This window comes from Taudactylus pleione, unplaced genomic scaffold (genome assembly GCF_031769625.1).
Source record: "Taudactylus pleione unplaced genomic scaffold, aTauple2 ptg000270l, whole genome shotgun sequence".
In the NCBI taxonomy this organism is placed as follows: domain Eukaryota; kingdom Metazoa; phylum Chordata; class Amphibia; order Anura; family Myobatrachidae; genus Taudactylus; species Taudactylus pleione.
Window position 1 is genome coordinate 8,631,444 of NW_028284672.1, and position 25,846 is coordinate 8,657,289.

The window sequence follows — 25,846 nt, forward strand, 5'->3', positions numbered from 1 at the left end:
CACTCAAATATAACATTTAGTGGAAATGTACAGTAGGCCACTTTTTTTAAACCTGTCAAATATTATTGCAAATTAATCCACATAATCTTGTCTTCTGTTCAGTGACTACATGCATGGTATTTATAATTATGTTACAGCTACTTAAGCAACACATAGACCCAGTCTGCTCATGCATGCGGCTGTAAGGGAACCAAGGTGAAAGCAAATACTTTCCTTTTTGCAGCTAGCTGGCTCCGTCTCCCTGACGGACAGCTAGCTCGGCATTGACGTCAAGCACTGCTCATTAACATTCAGGGCATGAAATGGGTCAGATTTGACAATTAGCTGTCCCAATCTCTTCTACCTTCCTGTTATCAGCAGAGTCTTCCCGCCCATTCATCCACTACCTCTACATTACCATAATCACAAAAGGGAACACAGTACAGAATGCTGGTAATTAGGCTCCTAATAATTAATCCTACTTGTCCTCCACAGCTATCCAAAGCGGTAACTTTCATAGATCATATACACACACATGCTAATTAGGCTCCTATAGGCTGTATTAACCCTTCATTGGCGAGTAAATATTATTTAATCATTTTCCTTAGTATAAAACTAATCCTGATCAATGAAACAAATAACAAGGCTTTTAAAAGAATAGCTCTGAGATTCTGTGGGAACCTCCGTCTGTCCAATAAACCTGTGCAAACATAGGAAATCACAGTGCAATGCACACCATCCTTCCTGAAGTCTTCTGACGCAGCAGGCATAGGAGGTTGAGCAATAAGTCAATTATTGACCATTCCAGACCTTTAGTTTTATTTTATATGTAGGTTTTATTTTAGTTTTCTATAATTGTTCAATAAATCATACAGACACCATTGATTCTTAAATTATTTGCATTCTATAAGTATGAGCAGAATATTTCACCCACCAATATAAATTAAGTATTTTCTATAGACAGACACAGCGGTAGAGAGATAAAGTACCAGCCCATCAGCTCCTAATTGCTGTTTTTCAAGCACAGCCTTTAAAGTGACAGTAGCTGGCTGACTGGTACTTTATCTCTCGCCAAGGGCGGGATGTACTAAGCATCGCAGCCTCGATGCGATACTCTCTTTGGGTACATGTACCTAGAATATTACAAAGGACGGCTCTTCCAATAAGAGCTGTCCTTTGCGAGGCCCCCTTTTAGAGGGACTTCCGGGTTTAACACCCAGAAGACCCTCTGGCATCCATCTGCGCATGTGCAGTAGACCAAGGGGGGGAGATGAGAGGAATCCGATTGGATCCCTCTCTGAGGATATGTCCCGAAAAGAACCCATAGGCTTCTATTGCGTAATGAAGATGGCATCACCCACGTGTGTAAAAACCCCAAAAACTGCATTTCCGGGGGTTTTTAAAGCATTTTTCCCTTTAGTACAGCCCTCCCCAAGACTTAGTACATAGACCCCCAAAGTATCATAAATAATGGTGAAATGCCCACTTGTCTTACTTACCTACTTTATAGACATCCTTTCCGGGACCATGCTCGAGAGCTGCTGGTTCTGAGGCGGGGCCAGACTGATGATGCAATTAGGCCCCGCCCATTTCCCCAGAAAATCTTGCAATTCATGGAGGGGGTGGGGCTAAACTAAGCAGATTGTGCCATTTAGCCACGCCCCCTCCCAGCGGACCCGCAAATTCCCAATTAAATTTCCCCAATCCTGCCCGCTTGACTAGGAAGTGGGCAGGATGCGGGAGATCTGCCTACACTTCCGGGGGTGCGGGAGGCTACACGAAAAATCGTGAGCCTCCCGCAACCGACTTCCGGGAGTGTAGGCAAGTATGCCACTTGTGCTATCCAGTTCAAAAATATCTGTCATTGAATCACCATTATCTTACTCTTTGCTAGAAGGGTAAAGTTTAATCTTACAAAGAAACAGATGATTCAATAATTTATCTGGTAAAATCATGGCTTTAAAAAAATATATCAACCCCGGCCATGGCCAAATACTGTACCAATCCTAATAGTTCTACCACCACCCTAACAGTAGGGTAGGAAACATTTAAAATTGGAGTTATCACAGCGATTATGGTATTTTTTTTTTCTTTTGTGGTGATGATACATCTGCATTTAAAAAAAAATATATATATCACTGAGACCGGTGAGGCTTATTCTACTGTCCGAGAGCAGCAAAGTGTACTTACCGGGCCAGACTCCATGGATGTGCGCCCTACATGAGCCAGCACAAAGCAGGATAGGAAAAGGAAAACAAGATGGCTGCTAGCACTGGGATGACCACAATAGGGGTTGCTAAAATAGGTTGTGTAGGAGAAGGGCAGCTTAATGAAAAATATGTGGTGTCAATGAAAAAAATTTTTGAACTGGATTCCTGTACACTTGTAAATGGAGTAAATCCAAATTCTACAGCACAACTAGTCAAAAAGTACAAGCAGAAAAGGGATGCATACATTTTCCACTGAATGATTTATTATCTACGATTGTGTTTCACGAAGATGATCTCATGTCGTCTTTACTCTAGTAAAGAGAGAGTGCTACAGACGTGGCTCCACAGCTCACTGTATAGTTTGTTGACTGTGCTCCTGGGCTGACCTCCATATCTGATGTAATGACTTGGAGCAGTTACAGCTGCGTTCATGTGAGACTGCTAACAGCATGTCCTATGGTTAATCTTGTGACTGCTGGCAGGTCAGCAGCCTAATGTAAACAGCTCACCTACCTCATGCAGAAGTCTTTGCCAGTCAGTCTAGCATAGGCGCTGGCATTCTCCACATCAGCTTTCAAACATCCACGTTCCAAAGCCAGATAAACACACCTTCACACTTATATACGTGTACACAAATACCCCTTTCATGTTTTAATAGTAGAAGAAAAAAAAAAAAAAATCAAGATTTATTTGTAATATTGTAAGACTGGTGACTGGTTGTTGGAATTGTAGAAGCCCAATTTCTTTATAATACTAATCATGTCCAGACGTGCGCTGTAATAAACTGGCGCTTAGGGTGCCACTGCTGCTAATCCCACCATGTCTGGTAGCCTGTATCAAAGCATAATGCCATGACATACTACACAGTGGTACCATATCATGCCTCCTGATCTGAGGTGTTTCCATGCCACTAGATACTACAGCATAATTGCAGACTTTTTAACCAGGCTGCCCCGGAGGTGCTCATTACAGCCCTGTAACTGGCTGTACAGTGGGAGAGTGAGCAGATCTAGGAGGCTGGTCTAATATATCTGGTACTATGGGGGAGACGTATTAACGGCGACATCGCCGTTGCGGTACATCCCCCCCGACTTCGAGTACATACCGCGGTTAATTACCGCAGTATGTAACAAGGATTTCGCAAAGGACAGCTCTCTCAATGAGAGAACACCCAGAAGTCGAACACCCAGAAGTCCTTCTGCGCATGCGCAGAAGAACGCGGGCCGCGGGGGCTCATGGGAGGGATCGGATCGGATCCCTCCCAGCCCCGAGCGTCGCGCTAAGAAGCCCATAGACTTCTATTGGGTAACGCCACCTGAAGCATTCTGCTGCTTAATACATATGTGGAATGCGCATTTTCGGGGGTTTTACCGCATTTTGACCTTAATACATCTCCCCCTTTGTACTACAGTACGGCTGTGCCTTGATTGCAGAATTTTTGCCCTTTGATAGTATACATGATAAATGAGAGGCACTAATTGCAAACTTTGCACGCAGTCCATGAAGGCTTAGATAAATTAGTCTATTAAACAGGACTGGAAATAACATAGAAAACTAATGAAACGATAAATACGTAAGGAATTATTCATTAGAAATTTACTTCATATATGCTTTGAAATTTGAATAAGTTAACATACATCAGGGAGTACTTTGTACTCCCGAACATTACAGGATATTTGGTGTTAAAAAAAAAAAAATAATCACCATCACACGGGGCAGCCATTTGTTGGACTGCCAGCACCACAAATGTGTTAAGCACACTGTATCGCCCCCAGTTCACAGTATGACGCACAGAAGCGATACTTCACATTTGTCACAGTGCCCCCATGCTGGTGATGTCGCTATGTGTCGTCAGAATCTGAATAAAACTTTATTTTGCCAAGTATAACATATACATGGAATTTGACTCTGGAACCACTGACCATGTACTCGGTTTACACACAAGTAACAAAACACCATACATACACAATGGAACTACATTTAAAAATAAATGCATAATACCTTCTAAGCAAGCAATTATTAATCAATGATTTAACTGCATGATTGCCTGCGAGAAAAAAATATTAGCATGTCTCGTGGTCCTATCCGGGCATGATCTATATCGTCTACCAGACGGAAGTAATTGGAACAGATCATGGCCGGGATGGGCCACATTCGCCACAATATTTATTGATCGTTTCCACACCCTTGCCGTATAAAGTTTAAGGATCGAAGGTAGGGTCACGCCAATAATCTTTTCCGCACTTCTGACTACTCTCTGTAACCTCGCCCTATCACGTGCGCTAGCCGCACCATACAATAATCGAGGAACACAAAACAGACTCTATTATCGCGGAATAAAAGAGCAGCATCAGTTCCCTAGGGACATCAAATTTCCTCAGTTGTCTAAGGAAATACAACCTTTGATGAGCCCTCTTCACAATAGCACTGAGGTTCTTCTCCCACTTCAAATCATGGGAGATTGTAGTGCCCAAAAATCTGAATGAGTCTACCACCGATACAGCAACTTCAGCTAAGATCAAAGGCGAAGCAATAGGAGGATGTTTCCCAAAGTCGATGATCATCTCTACCGTCTTAATAGGATTGGTGGCTCCTGGGCGACTGCCCCATCAGCCCTGTTGTTAATACGGCTCTGATTGTGCTGTATGTAACTTTACCACTTTAATCATAGACCTATTAATTGTATACAAACCACTAATTTAAACAATGACACTAATAAAATGCACATTCAAAATTATTTTCTCCTCCTGCACAGACTTGTCCACATGATTAAACACCATTGTGATTGAATAGGCACTGCTTGTTTTTACTACACTCCAAACATCATTTGCTTCCATAGTCCTGATTGATTAGCTGGGTGACAGGCATGGTTGTACCAAAACAACTGCAGAGTAACCATGATTATCCAAGTAATTTCCGTGCTGCATCCTAAGTTGGGTCCACACTATACGATGTATCCAACACGGATCGAACGATACATCGTATAGGGTGTACACCCGGTCTGTCATTCATCGCTTCGTCCCATCTACTGTCCTCCACGGCAGATGGCATGATGCAATCAACAATGTGGCACTGTTACACGCAGCATGTAAATTGCATTACATTGCGTGGTACGGTGTGTATCCAGCTTTAGTCTTGTATATGGTTGCATCACTTTCTGGAAATAAATACTGTATTTTCCTATTATGTTTCTATCTTATTAATAACTTTGGCACCAAGTTCTATTTTTATCTGTCTGGCCAGCACATTATCCTAGGTATGAGCAGGGCCGCAACTAGTGGGGGACTAGAGGTGCACGTGCAGCGGGTGCCGGATTGCAAGGGGGTGAAAAAAAGCTGACTCGCGGTGGCTTGGGGGCTGTAGATTCAGAAAATGGCCACCCAAAAATGGCCACCGCCAAAGAGGAGACAAATGCTAGAGGTCCTTACTGGACCTCTAGTGTTTGTCTCCTCCTTGGTGGTGGCCATTTTTGGATGGCCGTTTTCAGCAGATTCCATGCGGACTATCCATCCGCATGGACTCTGCTGAAAACGGCCACCCAAAAATTGCCGCTGCCGAGGAGGAGACAGATGCTAGAAGTCCTACTGGACCTCTAGTGTCTGTTAGGCCAGTGCAATGCACACAGCGTTCCTGGCACCGGGAACGCTAGTGCTGCCGGGAGAAGATGCTGAAAGCTGCATCTTCTCCCGTGAAACCCCCTGGCAACGAGCATAAACCCCCCTGGCAACGAGCATGAAACCCCTTGGCAATGAGCATAAACTCCCTGGCAATGAGCATGAAACCCCCTGGCAACGAGCATGTAACCCCATGGCAACGAGCATAAACCCCATGGCAACGAGCATGAAACCCCATGGCAACGAGCATGTAACCCCTGGCAACGAGCATAAACCCTCTGGCAACGAGCATGGAAATGGTAATGAGCATAAAACCCCTGACAACGAGCAGGTAATTTTAAAGTAATTAGAAGCCTTACTGTGGGGTATAAAATGGTGTCGGTAAATATGTAAGTGGCACTTTGGTAATAGGCATTACAGTGTGTGGCATAATGAGTAAGGGGCATTATGGTGTGTGGAATAATGTAAGTCACTATACCAGGGACGTCTGAGTAGTGCACTGCCTTATGGAGGAGCAAGGACAAAATCCAGGTACAGGAAGGGAGGGGGCGCAAAATTGCTGCCTTGCACCGGGTGACAGATATCCTAGTTTCGGCCCTGGTATGAGTCTCTACAGGCCAATATGATAAATCCTATATTTATCATGTTACCAATAATGTAATAATGGTGAAGTAGACGGAACGTCCAGGAGACCCCTGAATTTCGTTCTCCTGGAAGAGCAGGCCACTTTCCCGTATTCCGCCCACCGCCATAATGAAATTAATGGGGGCAATTTACGCAATCTGAGTCCTACCGCTCACTTTCTGGTGACTCGGATTGCAGTAGGAGACAGGGCTTGAGTGTCAGCAAATGGAATCATCAGGCTGGATACCAACCACCACTGTAAATTGACAGTTAGGAGCTGAGTGGCTGGTAGTTTATCACTTTTCAATTTATTACTTTCCAGGGCTTAGTACATCTCCCCCTTTTTCTCTCTCCAAGGTTTGGTACATCTCCACCTCTGGCTCTGGCTCAGTATCAGGGAGATTGCCGGGATATCTCAAACTATTTCTGGAGTCTGCCGGATGCTCTGTGAGAGTCAGCAAATATGTAATAAATTCAGTGCTAACAAAACTGGTGAATTTATGTATAGGAAGATTTTATGAATTCTAAGTCTATTTTGCAGTTCTGTGTACTGTAATAATCCATTTTACCATACACAATTTAGGGCCTATTTTGTATGTGTAATACAGACGTGATGCAAAAATATAATTTCTGTAAAAGGTTCTGTAACTAATATATGCATGAACAGTGAGTTCTGATGTCATAGTAACTGCTGTGCTCTGAGTGCGTCACTTCAATGTCAGGTAGGAACACTACAACATACTGCCTTGTGCTGTTGTATGGGCGCAGAACGCACTGACCTCTCATTTACACTGTGGAGTGCATTATGCCATATATTATTCATTATGGGATAGGTTCTCTTAAATTGTCCTAAAACATTGCACAGATGACCACTAATGTACAGTGCTTACAGTATGTGCTTTAAGCCACTGGTCTGTCCGAGTAATGACGTCCTTACAGCAGTTCAGGAACACTCTGTTCTCTCTCTGTAGCTTGTATTCCCAATACCAGTAATTACAGATCTCTTTTATGTAACCTCAGTGAAAGAGGGAGGTTGACTGGGTCAGTATTCTGCCCCTAGATATCACACAGCACGTTGCTGTAAGTTGGGGTATGTGGAGGACTGCACTGATTTTCATACAGACACATTTCAGTACGACTTTCAGTCTGTCCAGAGAACCTCGGCTGTTAATTAGCTTTAGGTTTGCGTGCAAAGCTCTAAACAAAAATTGGATGGATCCTGACAACACGCTTCATGCAGGGCGTCTCTGCTGTGTGTTTGCAGGCCACATGGTATTCACATATCTCTGAGCAATCCGACAGTGCTGATACGGATCAGTCAGCAGCCACACAGCTGTTTCTCTGGCAGAGCAGACACTACAGACCCCAGGCTAACTCCGAGTTTGATATAGAGATGTGCGCGGACCCCCCTTTTTATGAGTTTGGCAAAACCACTCCCAAATGTGTTGGTTTCCTTTAAAAATGTATATAAGCAGCTAAAACTATGTAACTTGGACCTGTTTTTGTTCCTATAGTATTAATAGCATTCATGCCCAGTGATTTGCAGTCTATTTTGACTAGGGATGGCCATTGACGATTCATAATCATCAATGGTTTATGGCTGATGTCGAATGATTTTCCCATTGATGGGGGAGAACTAGATGGTCTCCCTCCATCGATGGAAGAACATAACCAAATATTTTAAAAAAAATTTCCAAGGTGGCGGGACACTGAGCATTGCTCCGCCCCTTGACACCCACAAAGCAATGTCTCCCTGATTTGATTGGCCCATGGGCCAGTCCATCATGGAACAGGGATGGCCATCAGTTGGTGAAGCCATCGATGTTCAACCATTGCATAGTTGGTTACCATCGATGGACACTTTCTATTTTGCCATCGATGGTAACCATACTGATGGCCATCCCTAATGTTGACCAATTTTGGTACCTGAAATAACAAGGGAGGGACTTGCGCATTTGATCTGTCCTGCCCCCTATGCTGTGCCACGCCCCCTGCTGTGTCAACCAAGCAGAAAGTTGGCAAATTTAGCCAGTCACTTGGGGAAATCACTATGGGACAATATGCCTCATGTGTTGATGATGTCACTAGCTTCTTTCATTTATAGCCTGCACTCTCATGTGTATATGTACATTTACGTATTTACATTTTAGTTTGTTTATTGTATGATTATTGTGAGTGCTAATGTTTTTATGTCTATTGACTATCTACTGCGGCATTTTATTTTTAAAGTGGTTTAATTTACTCTATTTTGATAAGCTGTCATATGATAATTACTTTAGGTATGCCCCTCTGGTGCTAAACATTCATATTTATTCACTTTTACTGTTTATTTTGGTTTGTTTTAAGAGTTTAGATGCACCTTACTAGACGCTGCAATTTATCCCCTGTATTGGTCTAATTTCTGAGTAGACACTTGATATTACAACTGTTTTGTGTTTCCTTTTTTGTATAAATAGAACTACAGGAGTTGCCATTTTTTGGTCCATATGAACAATTTTCTGATCAATCCTTTTAGAAATGAGTAAAATCACTGAGGTATGAGGGACACCGTGCCTCATGTCATAATGATGTCACTAGCTACTTGTGAATTTATTGGCTGTATGCATTCATGTGTAATATATATATAATTCAGCAAATATAATGGTTTCCTCTGCTGTTGGTAGATGAACTGTGTGCGTTTGATGGTGAAGTATGAAATAAGACTGTCCCTATTATGAGAGCAGGTTCCAGCATCTGAAATAAACATTGCCTTTAGTTCTCCCAGACTTAACGGAGCACAAGAATGTGGGTCTTGCCCTAAGGGCAGATGTTCAGACATTACATCTGTTATAGTGGAAGTTATACCAATGAGAATGCATCATAGAGCATTAACTTAATTATAAGATCTTCGCTGTACATAACTCAGGACAGGAGAGCTGATCTCAGACACTTTATTAAAGAAAAATCATTGCAGGCGAATTCCCATGAGAGGGAATTCGTCTGCATTACATGTTGATGATATGTAAAGAATAATAAACTCCATATCGGCTGATGTCAGCCTACACCTTCCCAGAAAGTTGACAAACAAACGTACTTATTTAAAAATAAAGACTTGGAGGCATATATTGGTGGGGAAAGAAAGGGTCAGCTTTTAATTTTAAGTTATAACTAAACGAAAAAGGGGAGGAGTATGGTGGCAAAGAAAGAGTGGCCCTACTAACAGAGTAACCATCTGCAAACTTCCACTACCAGGCCTAGATGGGGGCTTTTTGCCAGCCCGTCATACTACACTCAAGGTATCCAGCTCCCCTCCCAATAGAGGCAAATCTACTGCAAAAATAAATGAAGCTTAAGCTTCAGGGCCCCTAACCTCAGAGGTTCTGAGTACCCAGAAACCCCCCTGATCAGTACTGGCCGGCAGACACTCTATCTACAGCTCCAACCAGAGGATGGCTTTTATGAGCCGTCCTGGTACAGACTAAGGAGCTGCTGTCAGTGTCACTGCTGAGTGCAGTTGCCACTAGATGCTCCCATCTCCATTTGTACTGTCCAGTCTGCCAGAAGTTGGCCCTGCAGTGTTAACCACAAAGTGAAAGCTGAGCTGACTGAGGGATGTCATGCAGCTCAGAGGTGGGAGCACGCAGCGTGGGGGAGAGACCTGACTCAGTGGGATTCCATAGATCCCACTCAGGAGGATCAATAGCTGGGATCATACAAAGGAAGTGAGTTTTTTGTATGTGATCTATCTACAGTCATCTCTGCCATTTGGGCCTCAAGATCCTTGCAAGGGCAGCAAGGATCTTTGGATGTTGCCCTATTGTTGCTGATTGCAAAGGGGCCCCCATAACAGTTCAAGCTTCAGGGCCCCAAAAACGTAGATCCGCCACTGCCTCCCAATGACACAAATCCATAAGGCCCACATGGAACAGTGGTGCCGCTGACCCCAGTAGGGTAGAATCAGCCTAGTAAAAACCTGTCAAGATCTAAATTCAGACAGGCACTGCAGCCGCTCTTTCCCGCAAAAACCAAAAGTCGACAACAACTAGGGAGGGAGGGTTGGATCTCCGACAGGCAAAAGGACCTAGAAGGTTCCACAGGGGATAGACATACCCTCAAACACACCCACACACACCCATAACCACTCTAACATTACAACAGTTAACCCTGTCTAGCCCATATCTGCTGACCCAAGCCTCATGTGAAACCCCTGCCAGGCACATAACATGCCTTCTACCACTTTTATGGAATCTGATTATGATTTAATACATCTTTACTCCCAACTAGTGAAACAACTGTTATCTTTTGATCACTGTCTGTTTTTTTTGTTTGTTTCTAAAGCTGCTTGCCCCATGCAAGTAATAGATATAATCAAAAAAATCCAAAAGCATTTTGAGGTTCTGTAAACCCTAGCAACTAATCATGCGATGTTTTGCATGAAGTGCAGACGATATATGGGAACGTCTCTGGCTCGCAGGTCCATTAGGAACCGTATAATTGAATCTCTGATGTCCAGTTCCATATTATCAGAATTCTAAAAAATATTTTTATCATCATTCCTGCAATTTTCACAAAGTTACTTATATCTTTAGAATTAATTTGTAATAACTGTCATTTTTGTCTTGTTTTGCATTTTTTTTTTCGTAGACTTCGGATTTGGCAACTTTTACAAGACTGGTGATCCCCTAGCCACGTGGTGTGGTAGCCCACCATACGCAGCTCCAGAAGTGTTTGAAGGACAGCAGTACGAGGGGCCTCAGCTGGATATATGGGTATTTTATTCAATATATTGTATGGTGCTAGCATATGTATATTTATATTTTAACCAATTCAAAATGGAATGTCGTTTTCCCATACAAGTCTTAAATTATAATAATAATGATCTATATGTAGATAATATAATAATAATGATCTACATAGGGTTAATGACCATGATAGGGTAGTATACTGTAGATTTTGTGTTGACTGGTGAGATTCAATGGAGGAGAAAGTGCATGCAGATGGAGTGATCCCAGTGCTGTAAAAGGGATTACTTGCGTCCTGTGCCGGCCACACTCCCTGAGAGCATGACATCATGACTTGATGAGGAATGGGCATGGCCGCCAGCGCCAGTAAGAACAGAACTGCCAGGATTATCCTCAGGTTGCTCTTGGGACATTTTCACGCTGCAGTCTGCATGTCTGGAATGTCCAAAGCACGTTCTAGGCAGCACTGCATCAATTCTGGCTTCAGGTTGCCCTACCAGACACCCACTAGCCAGATGCAGGAGCCGTGCGGCAGCGACGTGATGCCTACAGGGCTCTGTGCAGTGGCACCACTTGTACACCCTTAGTTACAGCCCTCAGTGTTACCTTTAACTGCTTTGTTCCCTGCAATATATCTTTTTGTATTGCACGTCCTAGAGGTGACAGAAGCCCAGGCCTTCGCCTATTATTTCATTGGTGCTCTATTTGCAACTTTCATATACACGTCATATGGGAAATATCATTTTTAGATGTTATCGACCATGATATTAAAAATAGAAGATACTTTCATGATTATTTTAAGATATAAATTAGAATAAAGCAAGTCGTACATTAGGAAGAAAACCTTGAAATAAATTGTGTTCCTAAAGTGGGTGTATCTGCCATGCACCTTTCCAGCATAACCTGTAAAAGGTTGGCAGGGTGTTTTACTTAGGCAGTGCCAACGTCTAGAGTCATTGCCATGTTTTCCTTTTCTCCTAGAATTTCAGAGATTTCTCCCTGAGTCCCAGGAGAACACGGAACCTTCCTGAATACTGGGCACTTATCTAATGAAGTGGGGCTTGATAATGCAAGTCATAACATTATCATATGGGCGGGGCCATGATGACTAGAATTGTGTTGTTATGCCCTCTATACTTGCCACTGAGCTGTGCGCGGCCAGCGCCGGAGTTATAGACCCTGGGCACTAGAGTGTGCCCAGAGTCTATAGTGTATGCACAGGGCATCGGGAAAATGGCAGCGGCGGCCATTTTCCCTGTACTGCGCATGCGCAAATGATGGGAAAATAGCCGCCGCCGCCATTTTCCAGTCGTTTAACAGCGCCGGACCCCCGCGCCGACGTGGGACTCCGGAGAGGTAAGTAATATTATGGGTGCAGGGTGTGCGGTGCGGGGCCTCCCTGGACCAAGGGGCCCGTGTTTCCCGCACACCCTGCACCCATTATAGATACGCCCCTGGTCTTTGGGTATAACCATCTTGACGTGATGAACCAAAGAGTGCGGCTGTATAAGTTTCTTTTTTTATTGTTTCATTTTAATTAATTGTGGAAAGCCAAGGTTCTAAGGGTTAATGTGGCATTATTTGGGTACAGATTGTGTCCTCACTGCTACTGTACATTCTGCTTGAAAGTACCTTTCTTAAAATCTTGCCTGCTTGTAGCAAGTGAGAGACTTCATGAGGAACCATTATGTAAAAATAATTTCCTGTTGGCGTTTGTGCCATTTTTATATAGAACTGCCACGTATGGCACATAGGCCAGATCTTTACATGTCCCTATTAACCTATGGCGACCCTAGATCTTACTACTGAAGTTGTAGAACAGGCCTGGCCAACCCGTGGCTCTCGAGCTGTTATGAAACTACAAGTCCCGGCATACCCTCCCACCGATCAGCTGGTAAAACATTCTGGGACTAGTAGTTTCACAGCAGCTGGAGAGCCACAGGCCTATTCTAGAACATAGCCTGCCAACTTTCAATATTCTAAAATTTGATGCATACAGTATCTTTTTGTTACAGTCTAAATTGTTACAGTTTAATTTAACATTTCAATAATGTTCACTTTCATACCATTTTGCACCTATAAATAAATACATAGAAAGTGTCATTCCCTCTGCTGGTGAAGGACCTCTAATGTAGCAGCTGGTGCTTGAGTGAGTTTGCTAAGTAACTGAGCCATGAAAAGCAATAAGGGCAATGAGTGTGATACTTGCTCGGTAATAAATAACTCCTATTTTCATCTCCTTGCAGAGCATGGGTGTTGTCCTCTATGTCCTAGTGTGCGGTGCTTTACCATTTGATGGTCCTACACTCCCCATCCTGAGGCAGAGGGTGCTGGAAGGGAGGTTTCGAATTCCATATTTTATGTCTGAAGGTACACTTTGCCTTTTCTTTATATCATGTGAGACCCACTCATTAGCATATGAGTCGTATAGTGATTACAGTGTGCACAATGCTAATTATGATGTGTAACACACACAGGGGTCTATGTACTAAGCGTTGACGGAGATAAAGTGCCAACCAATCAGCTCCTAACTGTCCCTTTTCAGGCTGTGTTTGACAAATGACAGGTAGAAGATAATTGGTTGGTAATTAATTTCCATCCACTTTATATCTCTCTCCTCAAGGCTTAGTACATAGACCCCACTTTCTGGGCATCACTGTGGTGCACTTGCCTGCTCTTTATATGCGATTCGTGCCTCTTTATCGACCAGCCCTCATCCACTTCATTGGCAAACTGGGCAGGATACGGGAGGGTGGTATGCCTGGCAGCGCAAAATGGCATGCTTTTTCACTTCTGACTTCACATTCCCCGATTTATCATTATAGTTGTCATGAGGTGATTACTGTTAAACTGTATATGTTGTATAACATGTTTACATTCATTTGTATTGCAAGCGTGTCATGTTCTTTCTGCCGACACTTCCATAGGATAGGTTGAGTCCAGATGTTTTCTTCTATACATGTTGCTGTCGGAAACAATATTGTCACTGCAAATAATTAAAATGACATTTGCTCGGCATATATAATTAGGAGCACTGGTTAAAAAAAAACGTATGTGACACATGCAGATTTTTCTGCGTTCCCATGCTGACTGCCATAAACAATAAGGAGACTGCGACGAGAATCTGCTAAACCTGTGCCGTGTATCTTTTCTTCTTCCTGTAGAGTAAGGTCCTAAGAGACGGGTCCTTTTAGAACAGAAACCAAACCTTGCTGGGAAGAGGCATAGAAATAGCTTGTACTGCCCTCAGTAACCTGTAATGTGAGGTGGAGAATTATGTCTCCTTTTTAAAGTTGTGCATCAACTGTGTTTGTCTAGCCCAATATAATTAGAAGCCAGACAGCATCTTCACATGCCCTGTAATAAATAGGCGGGTGCCAGGAACTAAGAGATGGCATAATACAAACTCAGGGGTTGGAGAATACACAGGAGTTGTCAGGTGAATGTATGTTTGTTGTTCTTCTTAACTACTGCATATTAAACAGGATCATCCCTGAATTTCTTAGAAGTGCCAGGACTTCACACACTGCTGTCTACAAAATATTATTGTATAGTGTAATTAACAGTAGATTTAAGATACCTGTGGTTCATCATTTGTTATGCAGATACAAATGTCAGCATGTATGGGTTACTTTGGTTTATAGATCCACAACAACTGAAACGCCTACTTCTGATTTCAAATGTTTGCCTTGTAAAGCTGGGTACACACTTAACGAAGTGTGTGCCCAGTGATCCGCAGACAACCGTACCGCTGACGGACCGACATATCAGGCAGCTGGCACACATTACAAGGTCCGGTGCCCAGCCACCCAATACGTTGGCACCAGCCGCTGCATGGGGTTGTCAGTCGCATTATCAGGTTGAGGTGCATGTAGGACCGACCTGGCGATAAGACTGACGACCAAACAGGAGCGCACTTGGTCATTAGTAGTGGCCGATATTGACGATGTGTTGGTCCGATATTCCAGATCGGACAACATTTCGTGTACATATCGGATAATGTGTACCCAGCTTAAAATTTATGTAGGCGTGATGAATTATATCAGTAACGTAGAAATTGTTGACATCACAAAGAAAATTCTAGTTCATCTTGGAGTTCTTGAGCACACAATTAGTTCAGCAGTATATGGGGGTTATAATAACATTATTAATTATTATGCATACATCAAAACTTGTGTATTATAATATCTTAACTGAACCATGTCTTGAATTCGCTTTTCTTCCCCCCCTCCCCAGCGTCCCCTTTCCCCCGCACTTGCCCACATATACAATACAAGTGGGCAGTCTGGGGGGAGCCGATGAAGAGATTTGCGCTGAATGGCGTCATTGTGGCCTCCGTCCCATGCTGCACACTGCAGGTAATCTCAGCAATGTGTGGCGTGGGCTGGGCCACAATAATGTTGTTGTGCAGTCACACCCCCAGCTCCACCCCCAAATGTGTCACGTCCCCTCGTCACCCCCCTTACTGTGCACACCGAGGCAGCCAGATTGTCTGTAACTATGCAAAAAGAACTTGATAGGAGTAGTTGAATAATTTACAACAGTTTCCCAACCTCCACCATTACAGTCCAGGTTTTAAGGATATCCATGCTCGAGTCCAAATGGTTAGCTCAAATTGACTGAGGTACTAATTAAGGATATCCTTAAAACCTGACCTGTAATGGCATAGTTTTAGAAACTCTGATTTACAGAGTCCCGTTACAGTTCATACCTTCCTTCCGGTCTTTGTAGTTGCCCTGGGAAATGTAATTTTATCCCGTAAAGTGAAATGTTGTTTTTGCATGTGGGTGCAAAGGAGCGCACATTTGTGCATCTAATACATACTTTGCAGGAAATGTCCCAGTCTGCCCAGCTCCTCCCCTCAGACAGTGCACCCTAACTTCATGCATTTACACCTACAAGTGGGAACGGCACGTAGCGTCCATCGCGTTGAGTTGATGAGTCCCTTTTGGGTTTCATGGTACGTTAACATTTGCTCATTTCATAGCTGGAGGTTCATTAACGTTATTCTTATTATTGTTTATTTATATGGCGCCACAAGTGTTCCGCAGCGCCTTACAAGGTACATAACCAAAAAGTGACTTAGAGTAAAATACAATACAATGAAGGACAAGGACATGGATAATATACATTGATACATAGGTGGCCATAACACCCAATTAAGCAACAAAGCATAGGCACCAAGTGTTAGGTGTCCTAGTGGTGAGTAAGAAGTAGATGAACATAAAGTAAGGAGAAGCACAAGAGGGTAGAGGGCCCTGCTCGCAAGAGCTTACATTCTGAAGGGGAGGGGCAGACAGATGGGCATGATACAGTTGGGGAAGACATGGAGGAGGGGGCATGTAGTAGCAAGTTAGGATGAGAGCTGGAAAGCATTGATGAAGTAACATAATACCTCAACATTAACGTACAACAGTAAAGAGGTCCTTTTAAGATTTTCACCTTCAACCTGACCTTGCAGCAAGCTATCTGTGTATCATCGTGTCACATGAGAGGCCGCAGCCCATTTGAGTCAAAGATATTGTCATCATGTTAAACTGTCCGGAAACACGGACTTTCCCAATCCAAACTAGGAAAACTTTACTTAAGATCAACAAATAAATACAATCTGTCTATTACTATAGTATACTATATTTGGATTGCTATATTTGTTTTGTGGTTGTTGCTCAAGAACCACTGGAGAACAAACTGGTACTACACCAGTGGTTCCCACACTTTAAAGTATCACGGCACCCCTAGGCCAATAGTTTCTTATTGAGAAATATAGAAAAAATTGTTAAATGGGGGTGGAGGACAGGTTTGCGCTTGTTTGTCTACACATTTTACGATAGGCAAAGCCAGTGTTGGTGGTAGCCAATCACATTGACCAGAAATTACTTTATTTGATCTTGGAACACCAACCTGTGCACCCCTGCAAGTGCCCAGCAGCATCCCAGGGTGCTGCAGCAAACAGTTTGGGAACAACTGTACTACATCATAGACACTGTGAAAAGGAAACAGTCTTCATGTAGAAGAGAATTTGTTTTTCAATCAGATGCTGTTATCTTTGTACAGATGTGTCCTTGCTCATTCATCCTCATTACGCCATTCAGCGAGATATGCCTGGCGTGAGCGAGGCGCCAGCTCCAGTGCAGCTCTGCTAAAATGAGTCTAGGTAGCAATGTAATGTGACTGGGACACACCAGGAGACTGTGCCGATGAATTGGATACGTGACCCTTGTGTATCTGTGTGCGACTGAGTCTGTAAATGGAGCTTGGTGTGGAAAAAAACCTGTGTCCTCTGCATTGTAGCACTATACTGAGTGAGAGACTCAGTCACACACACATATATAAGTGTCACATATCCTATTAATCAGCATTGTCTCCTGATGTGTTCTAGTTGCATCTCATTGCAACTTAGGCATACTTTTGGCAACCAAAAAGTAAAAAAGATGCCCGGTGCTAGCAGAGTCTCACGGGACCAGGCGCGCCAAGAGGGTCTGTTTGACGCGACTGCAGCAAAGATGAGTGAGGACACGTCTGTAGTTCTACCTGACCAGGAAACAAGTATGGCCGTGTGTGAAACAGAGCATTACAGGGGAATTTTTCATGTTTACACACATCTCTTAATAGGACTCCATTGCTTAAAGTAATCTTGTTTGGGGGTGCAAATTCTCACTGTGGTAAAACCAAGGTGGAGTAAAATGTTTGGACAGACTACAGGGGTGAGTGGGGAGAGGGGGTTACATACAGTAGCTGAAATCTAAATCGCATGCACAAATAAATCTGCCTAGTATTTGTGTGCTACTTGTATGTAGTATTTTCCCTGCTTGTAAAAAAACAGCATTTGCACCCCCCCCCCCCCCTTTGCTTTGTAAAAATGAATTGTCCATGTGCAAATTTGTACCCTTTATTTAGCTGAATGTGCTCCTAACTAGGCCCAACAGCTAGGGCATATCTGACCTATGACGCTTTCCCAGGATCCTTTGCTTTTGTTTTCTTATTAAGTACATAAGCACAAGGGATTTTTCTCCACACCATCCATCTCCCTTTTCTTAAACAACATGCTCCCGAGTGGGTAAACCTTTCAGGCATGGTATTAGAGCTCCCTTGATTGACGTTTCTGTAAATGATTTGCCTCTCAGCAAATAGAATATTGCAGGGATGGTTTGGTTGCATTTTTAGCAGTTTACAAAGCCCCATTTTACTGAACATCATTTGATTAATTTTGTGTGCCATTAAAATGTTTGCCTTGGAATCCTGTATAGCACTACTAATGGAAATACAGCTTTTAATTTCTTGAACTAAGCATACCACTACTCCGACACAACCTATCTAAAGTAAAATCAGCATCTCTTATGGTGGCATGAAAATAAATTGTAAGAAATGTCCTAAATGTATTTTCTGAGTATAAGAAAACACAGATATTGTAACTCTATATGTAATTTAAAAGAAAAGGAAATATATATATATATATATATATATATATAATATATATATTTTATTTTGCACTTTTCACCAACTGCACATTTGTGTGTCTCCAGTTTTCAAGTGGACAGGGTCATGAAACTGTAGCCAATTAGATATGTATGTATGTTCACAGCAGCACATTTTATTTCAGGAGACCAGAGTGCTACCATGACCTATCCACTTGTGTGCCTGTGTAAGTGATGGCAAAGCTGCATGTGACATGGGGAGTCATTACTTGAGGAGGAGAATTTGGAGGCTAGCAGAAAACCATGGGTTGAGAGTTGGGTAGTGGAAGGAGCAGGGTCCACAGAGTATATCCGGGGTGAAGTGTGCTGCATGATGTGCCATTGTGTGAGGCCGGGCCGCATGTGACATGTACAAAAGTGATGTGAGGAGGGGAATTGGAGGCCCAGGGAAGCCACAGACCTGAGAGTTAGATAGTGAAAGAGCGGGGGTCTCACAGCAGCACAGAAGATTGGCCACCCCTGACCTTATCCCCTGCCTTCTTTATCTTCCTGGTATTTACAAGACAAGAGCGACAGGATTACTAATGGAAACACAGCCATAATCATTTTCCAGATTCTTTGTGGTGGAAACAAAGACCTCAGGCTAAATCTGTGACGTATGGAAAGTCATTATACCGTGATCCTCTGAAGCTCCTCTTATCTCATATTTAACCCTTTTCTACATGTTATAACACACACAATATTTCCCAGCTCAGCAATAAAGCTGTGTGCAAGTCTGTGATCTTGAGAATTTTTTCTACTTTGTCATTGAGGAAGAAGGGGGGTGGGGGGGTGGTTACTACAACTGTAACTATTATTGGCTTTTAATTATATGGCGCCAAACATAGGGTATGGAATATACAGCTACATTATGAAGGTGATCACAGAAGACATAGACAAGTTCACAATATACATGATTATGTAGTTTTGTATATTATTGGTTGTAATTATATAGTGACCACAAATTGAAAGAGGGCCCTGCTCACAAGAGCTTACAACATACTTACCTACATTTGGTTTCTCCTCTGCGAGAGAAGCCCGGACAGGAGATGCAGTTGGTCACTTTTTGGGGGGGGGATGGGGAGCTGTTCTCTCATGTTATTAGGCCCCCGCCCCTGTTGCTGTAAATTGCAGCACATCGTGGGTCCATGAGGAAGGGGCAGGACTAAAATGACGTGATTCGCATTATTTTAGCTTTGCCCCATCCATATGGTCCTGAGATTCCCATTCCCAGTATTATTTCCCTATCCTTCCCAGCTTACGAGGAGATGGGCGGGATGCGGTAGATCCACCCATTCTTCTGGGGGTGCTACCTGAAAATCTGTAGTCTTCAGCACCTTCCGGAATAGTAGTCAAGTATGGCTTACATTCTAGAAGGCCATGGGTGCACAAAGTGGTAGGATCAGGTGGGGGGCCAGGGGCCGAGTGCAGAGGTTGGGGAATTATAAGAAGCGGTGGGTGATATGCTTTAATGAAGAGATGTGATTTAATGGCACAGAGTCTAAGTGCCATATTCAATTTGATGGCAAAAAGTCAGAGGTCGGACTTTTCGCCATCATCGCCGTTTTTTCTGGGATGAAGTCTCCGGCGTGTGCCCGCTTTATCCCAGTATTCAATTCGGATCCGGCAAAAACGGGACCTGGTGGAAAGGTAAGTATGGAAAAGTGCCGGGAATTTTCGGGACATCATCCTGGCACCCCCCTAAAGATATCCAGACATGGGGGATCACTATGGGTACCCCCGATTTGGGCTGCTGAAGGTAGCCAGGGTTTTAATAGCCGCGGCAGGTGCATAAATGCGGCTTTAGAAGAAGGGGTGAAGAATAGCACTTAGGGTTTTTTGGGGGGGAAAAATAACTAGTTCCATCAAAGTTTGTCCCCCAATTTTTTTTTTTAACCCCAAAATTCAAGTACCTTTTTTGGGGTGTCCTGAGGATTTTTTTTTTTTTTGACACAGATTACTTTTAGAGGACACTCACAGGGCTGCAGGCTATTTTATTCTACACCCCTAAACTCCAATACTGCACTTTTTTTCTCCATGTATTACATGGCGAAAACTTATCCCCGATTTTTAACAAAGACTTTTCGCACCTGCGAAAACTGTTTTGAAATTGAATACGGGGATAATTGAAACAGGCGAAAATTACGTCATCGGCGCTAAATTATCGCCGATAACGGATTTTTTGCCTCGAATTGAATATGTACATAACCATGGAACAACTTTACAGAGGTAAGGAGTATCTGGGGAGAAGTCCTTGAGGTGAGTGTGGGAGCTGGTGATGAGGGAGGAGGTGAGGTAGAAGTCGCTGGCAGAACAGAGTGGGTGGGTGAGAGAAATTTAGCGAGGAGGAAAACGGCTGTCAGCGGGGGGCAGCAGAGGTGGAGAAGCGAGAGACTGAACTGAGACGGCGGTGCTGTTATTATACCTAATTTACTTGCATTCATGCAGCGAGTGGACAATACATTGGCTAAATAATAAAAAATACATATCCAGGCAAATAAAGTGTTGGACTGCAGTACAAAAGAATGGAGGCCACGTTTTTTAGGAGCACTTTGTTTTTTACTAGACATACTGTAGGTGGGAACGAGCCATTACGTCGGCAAATACATCTCAGTGCTGTGCGGTACAGCCGATTGAGAGTTCTTCCATAAAGGAAAATGTTTTTATGAAAATGTTTTAAAAAGTTCATGTTACATTACGATGTACATAGAATATGTCCACTCTATACAAATAAGGGTTATTCATAATAAATATTATTCATAATGTATTAGGACCTGTTCTAAGCCTTGCCGCTGACAAAGTTCTAAAAGCTCATGGTTCTCCTGTACAAGCTCTCCAGTATAATCGTTCCATATAATATAGAGGATTATTTCCTCTTGTTTACAGAATGTGAGCACTTAATTAGGAGGATGCTGGTGCTGGAGCCTTCAAAACGTCTGTCTATTGCTCAAATCAAAGAGCACAAGTGGATGATGACAGAGGTGCCCGTACATCGACCCGTCTTGTACGCCCAGAGTCCAGAGAAAGACCCGTCTATTGGGGAACACAATGAACAAGTCCTGAGGCTCATGCACAGCTTGGGGATAGACCAGCAAAAGACCATAGAGGTAAGAAATCTGACCCAGGAATCCTGTAACAACATGGCATTTGTGCTGGTAGAATACAATCATTACTTGTGGACCTACGGTGACCATGTTTGCATTACGTAGTTCTGCATAACAGTGTAATGTTTGTAAATTATAGCATGCACAGAATTAATACTGAGGTTTGTTAGTTTGAGTATCCTATTAGATTACGGATTTTGCTCCGTTTGGTTGCAGAATGGTCCAGGTCCCACCTCTGGGTGGTAACCGCACATCGCATCACAAGACCTTTCTGTCACTTATTCTTACCCTCTGTTGTATCAGCCTTGATGTATGTCATACAATAATTCAGGTGATGTAGTGCGAAGTGATATTTTAGTAGAAAGATGTGTATTGCTGGACAAACATATTATCATCCCTGTCTGACCAGTCCATGATGAAAGAGTCTGACCCACCCCTGTCATGACCAGGCCAATTCCACATTTTGGCAGTGTGCCCATTTTATGGGGAATACTTTATTTTATTATTTTCTTTACACAACTAAATGTTTTGCTGCGGCTATATCTACATATGAAATGCTAGGTTAGTGTCAGCGGCTGTGACACTGTAACGTAGCGTTTCGCATGCAGATACACCCGCAGTCGCACACAGAACATAGGACATGCCACATATCATTTCAATCAGCAGAAGCTGCCTCTGTGTTCTGTTTGCACCGCTGAGCGAACAAGACGCATTTGAAGGTAAAAAGTTGCACTAAAAGATGCTCTGCGCTACCGAGTCAGGCGGCTCTCGCGCATTATGTGTAACACGACTTTTAGCGCACTGAGGATAGATTTATGTGGACACATCTGTAGGGTGCAGAGACAAAGATCAGCATTTTATTTTTAATTGTATATATTTTGTATAGGAAAAGGTATTGGGCGGAATGCTGGTCTGATATATATATAGGGCATTCCGGGATGACCTTCACAAATGCAGAAAGCATTGGTATCGCACACCATGAGTAAAGTGCCTTTATAGTGCTAGGAAAAGTGCTAACAAAGAATGTATTTATAATTTTTTTTATTTAGTTTTATTATGTATAAAACTTTTCTAATTTTAGGTTTTTTTTTTAATTTTGGAGGGTCTGATCAATCTGCACCTCACATTAACACTATAGGATCAGGTTTTTTGTGTATCTTGCTGTAGCTTACATGTGATCTTCTAGGCGTTCAAGGTTACATTATATAACCGTTCTAGGGCATATCCAAGATTGTCTCTGGCAATATCTGAGCAACTCTTCCACTTTTAACAATAAGTGAGTGTTTGGCATGCAGCGGAAATAATGCCCATTCTATCATTCATTATATGCATTTACAGTCCACAGCAGGTGTGGCACTATCCTGAGTGTTAGAATCTGCTGAAATGAAGATGTTTTATCCATGGACTGTAGTGGCAAACACAGGATTTCTATAGAGGGGTTTCCAAATGCTTGATTTTAAAGCAAGTGTGGCCGGTCCATGAAGAGGGCATAAACAGCACTTAACCAGCTATAATATACGTCATATGAAGTATAGTGTAAGTAATAGCTCTGACATATACAGGACCAGCAATCACAGTAACCATTATATGCGGCAGTAGGGCCATCCTGTCTGAGCTGAATGTTTTTATTTCAGATGTGGGCACCATTCCAAATCATATGAGCAAATTCTGGGAATCTTGGGGGGGGGGGCAGAAATAGAACCTTGCACTGCCCTGGACATAGATGTACAGATTGGTCTCCTTACTGTGTGTACTGAATAGTGTATTATTATACAGAATTAATAATTGACCCTCTATATGGTCTGTATCAGTGTACCCCTAACAGTGTGTGTTTTCCAGATCTCCTAGTTGGTGTACAAATATATTCATTACTGGCTGACATATTTTAAAAGATCAACAGGTGGTGCTAATTATTTCATTTGTGACACTGCGGGGATCTTAAAAACATGAAACTTTACTATTATATGCTAATTCTATTGTGGTGATCATGGTGTGGGCTAGGGAGGAGTGTTTCCGGACAACCGGAACCCCCCCCTACGTTTGCCGATGGACTGCAGAATTTGTAACGCAATATTATTATTTTATTTAGTCTTTACAGAATCGTAGCTATAATCACTTTGCTGCCATATATTACCTGCTTGTGGAAAGGCTAAAATCTCACCGAAGTAGCTTTCCTGTGGAGGCCAGGATCGACGCACGGCAACGACGACCAAGCACCGTCGCTGAGCAGTCAGTCGCCAAGGTAATCCTATCCTATTAACAGGCTTTAATTGGGTTAATACATGCTTAATCACTTCTGGTCCACACATGTATTTTATTTTTATTGTGTAGCAATTTCAATCAAGGATATGGCTGGCTATGTGCGCTTTGCTAAGTATCCATAGCACCTGAATGCTATGATCAGACTGAAGGGGGCGATGTCCCAAGATTGATTGATTAAATTGCCTGATTTGCACTGAAACACTATACAGGTTACCTTATTTATTTTTAACAATGTGTTACTAATGAAAAATATGAATGGAACATTTAGGGGTCTATTTACTAAGCAGTGTTAGGAGACAGACTGAAAAGTGATAAGGAAGTGAAAAGGTGCCAGCCAATCCGCTCCAAACTGGCATTTTTCAAACACAGCGTGTGAGATGACAGTTGGGAGCTGATTGGCTGGCACCTTATCACTTTTCACTATGTCTACTAACACTGCTTAGTAAATAGAGCCCATAATTTGCTAACATAAACCCATAAACCTCTTGTACCTATAGGTCTGGGTGCCACATATGAATGAATGCAAAAAAAAACTTGTTTAGAGCTATATTTTTCTATAAAAATGTAACTCTCTACACGTGTTGTTCTTACAAATACTGTAACGATGTTTATTAATGTCAATACATTCCGGAATATGGAAAGGGAACCTCCAAAGGTCACATGGTTTAAAGTGTAGTAGTCCCATCCATATAATAGTGGTGTTTCTTTCATCGGGGGGTAGGGGGGGTAAGGTGCGCTCTTCCTGCTAGTAATGGTGATGACTTGTGTGTGTTTGTGAGTGGTGTTAATTAGAATGTTTCTTCTGGTGGTGGTGATGTTGTGGGAGTGAGGAGGGTGTGATTGGGTATGGAGTGTAGTTTGGAGTAATGTGAAAAGGGGAATGGAATAGGATCAAAATGAGGCCAGCGAGACACAGTAATTTTGGCCAAAATCTTTTATTGAGTAGTCACAATGCTGCTCTGTTAAGATCCCGGGCAGGTGGGTGGGGTTCAGTGATGAGTGGTGATGAGACTGGGGAGGTAGGTGGACCCTTTTAGGGGGCTCCTTCCCGTGCGGTTCAGTGACCTTGCACGTCACCCCTGCTGGACCTATGGTCGACAGTCTAGGAAGTCTCGGGGGTGGGGGGATTTGCAGAGTGGGTTGGAACACCTGTGCGGCGTCCCGCGTGTTGGTGTGAGTCTTGGCAGTATTTACCTACCGGTAGGTTTTTTTGTTATGGTGATGTAGGTCGACGTTGCGGCCGTTGCAGATAGGTTGGAAGCTGCAGGTTTGTTGGTGAGCTGGATCAGCGTGTTGCTGGTGTGCTGCAAGTGCACGGCTGTTCTGATTGGTCTGCGGAGGTCAGCGACCGTAGTATGCAGCTGAAATTGGCTCTTGGTCGTGCCGCTGGTGGTGCGGAGCCAGAGGTGTGGATGGGTGAGCTGCTGGGAGGCTGGGTTGCAGTGTGTGTGCTGGAACCACCCCTGGGGGGTGGTCTGCCCGGGATACTGATTCAAAAAAAGCCAGGGAGGAGGGGGGATGTGGAAAGTGTGACCGGGATGGAGCTGGTCACTGGCGATGTTGGCTGGGCGGACTTGCGGCCGGATGTGCGGGATGCTCTTATCACTGACGGTCCCTCGTGGAAATGGGGATCGACGGTGAAGACACCCCTGGCCAGGAGTGAGTTGCTGAGCACGCCTGGGAGCAGGGGGGGGAGAGGGGCTGGTCCGGGGTGGAGCCGGTCACTGGAGGTGTGAGCGGTGCGGACCAGCAGGCGGGTGGGCTGAGAGCTTTCTGCACTGGTGGTCCCTGGTGGGGATGGGGATCTTTAGTGGAGGTCAGCCTGGATCGGTGTCGGGTTTGATGTGAGGGTCCCCAACGCGTTTCGGCACAGGTGCC

General features: G+C 43.4%; 1 protein-coding gene across 1 annotated transcript in view; it reads left to right on the forward strand.

Annotated features, from left to right (window-relative positions):
• The window catches only part of SIK2 (salt inducible kinase 2), a 181,269-nt gene that overhangs the window by 119,485 nt on the left and 35,938 nt on the right, over positions 1 to 25,846 (forward strand). The window contains exons 5-8 of the mRNA XM_088481364.1: positions 11,051 to 11,175; positions 13,395 to 13,518; positions 21,489 to 21,709; positions 23,796 to 23,948. Of these exons, the coding sequence (XP_088337490.1) occupies positions 11,051 to 11,175; positions 13,395 to 13,518; positions 21,489 to 21,709; positions 23,796 to 23,948 (623 nt within the window). The remainder of the gene's footprint in view (positions 1 to 11,050; positions 11,176 to 13,394; positions 13,519 to 21,488; positions 21,710 to 23,795; positions 23,949 to 25,846) is intronic.